At 40.3% G+C, this 9,271-nt stretch overlaps 1 protein-coding gene across 1 annotated transcript; it reads left to right on the top strand.

Moving 5' to 3' along the window:
• Positions 1-2,827: 2,827 nt before the first annotated feature.
• On the top strand, positions 2,828-7,855 carry LOC110716092. The gene is made up of 4 exons (XM_021894726.1): positions 2,828-2,862; positions 4,262-6,337; positions 6,835-6,964; positions 7,058-7,855. The coding sequence occupies exons 1-4, from the start codon at positions 2,828-2,830 to the stop codon at positions 7,853-7,855; spliced, it is 3,039 nt and encodes a 1,012-aa protein (XP_021750418.1).
• Positions 7,856-9,271: the final 1,416 nt, after the last annotated feature.

Raw genomic sequence — 9,271 nt, 5'->3', positions numbered from 1 at the left:
CTTCTTCTTGCAGTAGAAACATTCGGAGTCGAATTTGGAAGAGGCTACCTTTTTGTCCTTGCTTCTCTTGGCAGTGTTTGACATATGCGGAAAACTCTTCTTTTTCCCATTAAAGCTCTTCTTCTTGCCCGAGCGCTTAAATGGATTGCCCTTTCTCACCATGAGCATATCACGCTTTCCCTCATCTTTGAGGGTTTGCTCGGCCTACTTCAACATACCATGAAGCTCGGTGAGAGTTTTCTCCATGCTGTGCATGTTATAGTTCATTTTGAACTGATCATAGCCTTTGTGCAACGAGTGGAGAATGATGTCAATTTCCATCTCGGTTGAATACCGAGCATCTAGCCTTTCCATGTTCTCAAACAATCCAATCATTTTAAGAACATGCGGGCTACCGGCTCTCCTTTCTTGAGCTTGCTCTCAAGGATTTGCCTATGGCTTTCGAACCTTTCAGTTCGGGCCTGCTCTTGAAAATATTCTGAAGCTCAGAAATGATTTCAAAAGCCGTATCCTTTTCAAAGAAAGTCGTTTGAAGGTCCGGAGACATAGTGGCCAACATGATGCATTTGACATCCCGATTGGCACTTTGCCATCGGTTAAAGGCAGCCTGAGTGACCTCCTCATTGGGAGTGACGGGAATTTCCTCATCAAGGACGTATTCCTTTTGCTCTTGCATGAGAACAATACGCAAATTCCTTTTCCAATCGAGAAAATTTGGCTCACTCAATTTCTCCTTGTCGAGAATTGAGCGTAATGAAAACTGGTTGTTTGAGTTACTTGCAGACATGGTTCTACAATTGAAAGAATTTGAAATGAAAAACCATTCATATAATCAATAAGTTTGAAATTTAAAAGCGTTAATGCAAATTTTCAATCTTATTGAGCATTTTATCCACGCATTAATAATTTGTCCCTTTTGGCGAGAATAAAATGATTCCAAGATCCTAAAAATCAGAAAGTGATTAAGCATGCTTTGTCTTGTCTTAACACTTAATATTTTAGGGTAAGCAATCCAATTGCTAATAGCTCTAAGCTACTCTCGGTTTGATAAAACGTCGCATCTAATGCATTCTTGACATTTTATCTCTTTTGCCACGACATCTAAGGACTCCTTACTGATATCGTTGAGCTTAACCAAGATCAACTCGTACACCTAGTATACCTTACGTTCCTAGGGAGGTAGTGATGCCTCGCTTTGGCGTAGCCCATCACGTACGCGCATTAGTTCGGTAAGTGTTGTTCTTGGAACGACAAATTTTAGCTCAATATTTTAGGGACCTAGGGTTTCTATGTTGGTTGATTTAAGTGAACTTAACTAATCATCGCAACATTTGAAATCCTAGACATCCATCTAACATTCAAATATATATATATATATATATATATATATATATATATATATATATATAAGCACAATGATATATATAAGGCATAAAATAGATGCATTTAGCAACTAGCATGACCCCTTGAAATCTTCAAATCTTCAAGGGTCTTCATCTTGGCTCGTCTTCATGGAAACACCGTCTTGAGACATCTTTGCCAAAATAAAATTACTAGCTACTACGACTAAGATTAATCTAAATATTAAGGAACAAAAATACTCAACGTTACACAGACCGTATTTAAATTTACAAAAATACGTAACGGAACGCAGTCCGTATTTTCTATCCTAGTCGGGTCCCACTAGTTGCCATTTTCACGAAACCTGTGAAACAATATATTTTCCATTCATCCATTCACTATATGTGAATGGCCCATGCATTTTACGACGAAAAACAAGTAAAATTGCACAACACGCGAAAACTAGCAACTAACTTAAGTTGTTAATCCGAATAACACGCCTAATTAAAACTAGTCAAAGTTGTTTAACATATTATGTCTATTAAGGCACAATTTGTTCACGAAAAATTCATAAGCTCCCACTAAATTCTGCATCCAACTTAATTAATCTAATTAATTAAGCCAGTTAACCCAAATTATGTCAAAATTAAAATTTTGCAAGAGTCGGAAAAATCGAGGTCTAACCTCATAAAAATAATTAATTAAAATTAAAACGCCAAAATTTTGCAAAACCGATAGCCCAAAACTTAAGCAAAAACAGCCCACCCTCAAAAATACGAAGGTTGTGCACCATGGCTGCTAGGCAGCCCATGCGTTGCGTCTGGTGCTCGCTGCTACCAAGCTCGCCTAGCGCAACATGCCATGCTAGCTAGCACTAGCAGCACGCTACGCATGCTAGCTGCTCGCTGGCAGCAGTGGGCTGGCTAGCTGGGGCTTACTGCCTCGCCGCCCAGCAGCACGCACAAGCACTCTAGCAGCCTAAGGCCCATGCATCCAGCCATCTCCCACAACAGCAGCACCTCAAGGCACAACCCTTTTGTGCGCACCATAGGCAGCCACATGTGGGCTGCTAGGCAGCCCGGCTAGCCGTGGTGACGCTTGGGTGTTTTTGCTTTGATTTGGTGCCGTTTCTCGGGATTTTAATCCCGATTTTCGTGTGACATAAAATTAATCCTAAATTTATTTTAGAATCAATTTAGGGTAAAAAGAAATTAAAATAAGTCTAACTTAATTAAATTCATTTTAATGGTGCACAAGCCTAAATCATCCAAAATTACCTTTTGAAATAATTTAGGTCTTTCTTGATGCTTTAAAATTGAAGGGCTACACTGATATGTTGTGTTTTGTGTATATTATTTGACTTGTTCTTAGTTAGTTTTGCTAGTTTAGTTGAGTATTTGAGTCAATTTTGGCGTATTTTGCTCTAGTTTGGATAATCCGATGCTTTTATGGGTAGTTTTGTTGTTTTTGAGGATTTTCAGGAATAATGGAGCTAATTTGGATGAATTATAGATCCACGAAGTAAGTCAAAGCCCATGGAGTATGGAGATTGAAGAAAAGTCAAGAAAATAGCATTTTAGAGGTAGGCACGGCCGTGCATCCCCATTAGGCACGTCCGTGCCTCTGTGTTTGAAGCTGCACCAAAGGAAGACCCTAGGCACGTCCGTGCCTAGCAGAAGAGGCACGTCCGTGCCTAAGTAAAGAAGCAGGCACGTCCGTGCCCAGCACTAGGCACGTCCGTGCCTGGAAGATAGAACTGCAGCAATTTTGCTACGCCTAGAGGCACGTCCGTGCCTAGCAAGGGGCACGTCCGTTCCTCTTGGGATCCTTATGCGCCAAGGCTTAGCCAGTTTTCTTATCTTTTGGGCTTGTATATATATTCTTTAGCTTTGTTTTTCTTGAGGATTCATTAAGTTTATTTTATTTTCAATTCCTATTATTAAGAACTAGTTCTCCATCTACTTTTTTTTTAAGTTTTGTAATTCAAGATTCAAGATTCAAGGTTCCTACTTTCAATTTTATTCAAGATTTGGTACTTATTTTTCATCCTTTGTTATTTAATTATGTTTTCATTATTTATTTTTGTTTTTGTTTCTTTAATCATGTGTGAGTAGATTCCTTAATTCAAGATCTAGTGTAGCCCTATTATTATTGATGCATGAATTAAATCTTTAAATTCTTTAATAACTTTACCAATTGAATTGCTAAATTGATTGTGATTATGCCAATGCTAGGTTAGACGTAACTATAGTATTGCGATTATTCCATTGTTTTTATCACAGCGAGAGTTGGGTATAACGGATTTAAGTAAATCAATTTAGGGTTTGATTCTCAACACGAGAGTAGTTGGGTTTGATAATTGGGAAGTGAGAGTAATGTGTTTAATGTCTCTAATATGCATGATACCATGAGAATAGGATTGATTGTATGTTAGGGAAGCCATTGATACTCGAGAGAGATCCTTGGTAATTATTAGGGTTTACTTTTCCCCGTTCAATTGAAATCGTATGTTAAGGGTAGAATTACAATTGCATCGATAATAGTTGTGGTTAAGCTAGATCTAGGATGTTTTTAATTGCTTGATTTAATCATCTTAATTAGTTTATTTTCGAATTTTCCCTATATTTTAGACCCTTAGTTATCGATTATACTTGATTCTTGCTTAGTAAAGATTTTAGTCTAATTAATTGTTTCTGAACCTTAGTCTCTTGGGATCCGACCCTTACTTGCCAGTCTACATTAGTATTGGTCTGTTAGGTTATTTTTGATAGGTACGCGACACGCCTACCAAATTTTGGCGCCGTTGCCGGGGACTAACCGTTTCATTTGACACATGGGACAAATTGGTGAAAGCTTTCCTAGTCAAGTTCTTGGGACAGGAGAAGACTGCAAGGTTGAGAAACGAGTTATCCACTTTCAGGCAGTATGATGATGAGTCCCTATATGACGCATGGAGGAGATTCAAGCGTTTGCAGAGACAATGCCCTCACCATGGTATTCCTGAATGGATGTTGATCCAAACTTTTTACAATGGTCTAACTCATGAGTTCCGAATCTACATTGATGCTGCATCTGGGGGCTCTCTCTTGACAAAGAACCCCACTGAAGCAAAGGAGCTTATAGAGAAGATGGCAGCCAATGATAATTATCATCTAGGAGGCCGAAACACTGTGAAAAAGGGAGGTAAAATTGATGTTGATGCCTTAACTATGCTAACCAGTTCTGTGCAGGCACTAACAAGCAGGTTTGATAAGTTCCAAGCTGGAACCTCTACTAGCCCACAGGAGTTGTGTCAATTGTGTAATGTGCAAGGTCATATTGCACCGGATTGCCCGCAGATTTCGCAAAATACAGAGGAGATGTCAATCGAGCAGGCCAATGCTTTCTACTCCTCTAACCCCAAAAGGCCCTATGACCCCTATTCCAACACCTATAATGAAGGATGGAAACACCATCCTAACTTTTCATACAAGAATACCCAAGCACAGCAAAATCCACCTCAACCCAACAACTACAACCCACCACCACCTGGCTTCCAACAAAGACCACCCAACACCCAACAACCAATGCAACCAGAACCTCAGAAATCTAGCCTTGAGGTGACGTTAGAGAGCTTTATAACCGCAACAAATAGTGTCATCCAACACCAAAATAGCTCTATACAACAGTTGCAGGCCCAAAGTAAACTCATGGAAAACCAGATAAGCCAACTTGCTAATCAAGTTAGCCAATCTTTAAAGATTCCAGGAACTTTTCCGGGCCAAACAGAACAACCTCAAAAAGGCCAAATGAATGTTGTTTTCCTGAGGAGTGGAAAGCAATTGGAAGATCCTCCTACCAAGGAGCCATCAAAGGAGGTCGTTGAAGAAGCAGGTGCAAGTGGGAAGGAAGTTGACAACTCTAGGGTCGAGGATGAATCCAAGGAAGCGCCACCAAAGCCACTTGCTCCGTATGTGCCTAAGGTTCCTTTTCCTCAAAGGTTAGCTCAAGCTAAACTTGAGAAAAAGTTCAGTAAGTTTCTTGATATTCTTAAAAAGCTTCATATTAATATTCCATTTTTAGATGCCATATCTGAGATGCCTTCTTATGCAAAATTATTAAAAGATATGCTATCTAACAAGAAAAAGTTAGAAGAGAATACTACAGTTGCTTTGAATGCAGAGTGCAGTGCTATTTTGCAGAACACTCTCCCTAAGAAATTAGGAGATCCAGGTAGCTATTCAATTCCTGTGAAGCTTGGGGATATCGAAATCAACAGAGCATTGTGCGATCTTGGTGCAAGTGTGAGCCTCATGCCACTATCCATATGCAAGAAGCTGCAAATGGGTGAACTCAAACCCACACGCATATCCCTGCAACTTGCAGACAGGTCAGTGAAGTTTCCTTTGGGTGTACTTGAGGATGTACCACTTCGCGTAGGTAAGTTTTTCATACCCTGTGATTTTGTTGTGATGGAGATGGATGAAGATGTGAATGTTCCAATTATACTTGGTAGACCTTTCTTAGCTACTGCAGGTGCAATTATTGATATGAAGAAAGGTAAGATTACTTTTGAAGTAGGTGATGAGAAATTGGAATACTCACTTTTTAATGTTATGGGTGCCCCTTCTATGGGAGACACTGTTTGTCAGGTTGATGTGCTCGATGAGCTGCAGAATGAGCAACTTCCCTTGAATCAGAATGATGATGCTCTCGAACAAGTTCTATTAGGGAAGGAAGATGATAATGGAGATTGGCAGTCTACGGAGTATACCAGGTTACTTAATGAAGCAAAGGCCAATCCAAATCAGAACCCGATCAGAGAGAAATTGGAAGTAATGAGTATTGGGGAGAGTTCTAAGCCTCCCGAGGTAGAGTTGAAACCCCTCCCCTCTAACTTAAAATATGCATATCTTGGTCCAAATAATTCATATCCTGTTATTGTCAATGCTGAACTCAAGGACACAGAACTAGAGCAATTGCTCAACGTTTTGAAAACATATAAAAGTGTCATTGGGTACACCATTGATGATATCAAGGGCATTAATCCTTCTTTTTGTATGCATAAGATCATTCTTGAAAACGATCATGCCTCTTCTGTAGAACCTCAACGAAGACTTAATCCTAATATGATGGAGGTAGTTAAAAAAGAGGTTCTGAAATTGCTTGTTGCAGGTATAATCTACCCTATCTCTAATAGTAAGTGGGTTATCCCTGTACAAGTAGTACCAAAGAAGGGAGGTATGACCGTTGTTAAGAATGACAAGGGTGAGCCAGTCGCCACTAAAATTGTCACAGGATGGGGAATGTGTATAGATTATAGGAAGTTGAATAAGGCCACCCTGAAGGATCACTTCCCCTTACCCTTTATCGACCAGATGCTTGAAAGGTTGGCAAAGCATTCCTTTTTCTGTTACTTAGATGGATATTCGGTTTCTTTCAAATTCCCATCCGTCCTTGTGACCAGGAAAAGACTACTTTCACATGTCCATATGGCACCTTTGCATATCGCAGGATGCCATTTGGATTATGTAATGCTCCTGCCACTTTTCAGCGATGTATGATGGCAATTTTCTCAAGACTCATAGAAAACTCTATGGAAGTATTTATGGATGATTTCTCTGTCTATGGAACATCCTTTGATGTATGCCTTGAAAATCTGAAAAAGGTGCTCTAAAGATGTAAAGAAGTTAATCTAATCTTAAACTGGGAGAAATGCCATTTTATGGTTCAACAGGGAATTGTTTTAGGTCATGTTGTGTCTAATAAAGGGATTGAGGTTGAAAAGGCCAAAATAGAGGTTATAGAGCGCTTACCACCCCCTAAATCTGTAAAAGGAGTTCGAAGCTTCCTTGGTCACGCAGGTTTTTATCGGCGTTTTATTAAGGATTTTTCGAAAATTGCTAGACCTTTAACTGAGCTATTGGCTAAGGATGTCCCTTTTGTCTTTTCTGATGCTTGTCTTGAAGCTTTTAACAGGTTGAAGGAAGCTTTAATCACTGCTCCAGTCATGCAACCCCCAGATTGGAGTCTGTTGTTTGAGATCATGTGCGATGCTAGTGATTATGCGGTGGGAGCCGTATTAGGGCAAAGGAAGGAGAAGAAGCTTTATGCCATATACTATGCTAGCAAGACTTTGAGCTCTGCTCAACTGAATTATGCCACAACTGAAAAAGAGATGCTAGCAGTTATATATGCTATTGACAAGTTTCATTCTTATTTGGTAGGTTCCAAGGTCATCATTCATATAGATCATGCAACATTGAGGTACTTGATGACCAAGACACATGCCAAACCAAGGTTGATTCAATGGATTCTCCAGCTACAGGATTATGACATCGAAATCAGGGATACCAAAGGAACAGAGAATGTCGTTGCAGACCATCTTTCCCGTCTTCTCCTTGACCCTGAAGATGGAGATGATACCCCTTGGTTTGCTGACTTAGCTAACTTTCTCTCCACAGGTACAATGCCTCATGGCTATTCTTCTCAACAAAAGAAGAAATTCTTTTCTGAAGCAAAGAGATACCACTAGGACGATCCACTCCTCTACAAGGAATGCGCAGACACCATGATCCGTAGATGCGTTCCAGAAACCGGGATAAGTAATATTATTTCACATTGCCATGACCTACCTTGTGGTGGACATACAGGCCCCTCGAAAACAGTTGCAAAGGTTTTGCAATGTGGATTTTACTGGCCTACGATGTTCAAAGATACCTATGCTTATGTCAAGGCATGTGATAGATGTCAACGGACGGGCACGATTTCCAAGAAGAACGAGATGCCACTTAATAACATACTCGAGGTCGAGTTGTTTGATGTGTGGGGGATAGATTTCATGGGTCCGTTTCCCTCCTCTCATGGCAACCGTTACATATTGCTAGCTGTTGATTATGTTTCAAAGTGGGTGGAAGCAATAGCTACTCCAACCAATGATGCTCGTGTGGCAAGCAAGTTTTTCAAGAAAGTTATTTTCCCTCGTTTTGGTTTACCACGTGTCTTGATCAGTGACAGGGGAACACACTTTCTGGAGCATCGATTTGAGGCGATGTTGAAAAAATATGGAGTGCACCACAAGCTTGGAATTGGTTATCACCCACAGACAAGTGGCCAGGTAGAAGTGTCCAACCGAGAGATCAAGTCCATCATAGAGAAAACTGTTGCGCGAACAAGAAAAGACTGGTCTGTGAAGCTAGATGATGCACTTTGGGCGTACCGAACGGTCTTCAAAACACCAATTGGTACGACCCCATACAGGCTTATCTATGGTAAAGCATGTCATCTTCCCGTTGAGCTAGAACACAGGGCATTTTTTGCCGTAAAAAGCTTGAAATTTGATGCCAAAGCAGCGGGAGAGAATAGGTTGTTGCAACTCAACGAATTGGATGAGCTTCGTCTTGATGCTTATGAGAGTTCGAAGCTGTACAAAGAGAAGACAAAAAAGTGGCACGACAAGAATCTTGTGAGAAGGGAGTTCAAAGAAGGGGATCAAGTCCTTCTTTTCAACTCTAGGTTGAAATTATTCCCTGGAAAGCTTCGGTCTAGATGGTCGGGACCATTAAAGATTAGAAAAGTCTTCCCCTATGGCACGATTGAGTTAGAAAACACAAGAGGGGAACCCTTCAAAGTCAATGGACAACGAGTGAAGCACTACCGAAACGGTGATCCCATCGATGAGGGGGTGGATATCACACTCTCGCCCCCATCACCAAGCCCATGAGAAGCCATACGGTCGAGCTAAAGACCTTATAAACAAGCGCTAAATGGGAGGCAACCCATTCTCTAGTTTTTACTCTTAGTTCGTTACTTTTCGTTATTATTTTCATTTTTCTTTGTTTTGATTTCTCTGGTTTGATACTTTTGTTTTAGTTTTTGAGTTGTTTGTGGTTTTTATTTAGGTGAAAAGTGAGCAAAAAGAAGAAGAAACAAGGAGGAAAAGCGCCTAAAG

The sequence above is a fragment of the Chenopodium quinoa genome, unplaced genomic scaffold (assembly GCF_001683475.1).
Source record: "Chenopodium quinoa cultivar QQ74 unplaced genomic scaffold, ASM168347v1, whole genome shotgun sequence".
Lineage (NCBI taxonomy): Eukaryota > Viridiplantae > Streptophyta > Magnoliopsida > Caryophyllales > Amaranthaceae > Chenopodium > Chenopodium quinoa.
Note: the sequence above shows the minus strand (reverse complement) of the source record. Positions and strands in the feature narration are given on the sequence as shown.

Bases quoted from the DNA above. Each gene is read 5' to 3' on its own strand.
- LOC110716092 (XM_021894726.1), top strand. From the start codon at position 2,828: ATGGAGCTAATTTGGATGAATTATAGATCCACGAA. The intron at 2,863-4,261 runs GTAAGTCAAAGC...ATCCACTTTCAG, and splicing joins ATGAATTATAGATCCACGAA to GCAGTATGATGATGAGTCCC. The intron at 6,965-7,057 runs GTATGCCTTGAA...ATGGTTCAACAG, and splicing joins TCTATGGAACATCCTTTGAT to GGAATTGTTTTAGGTCATGT.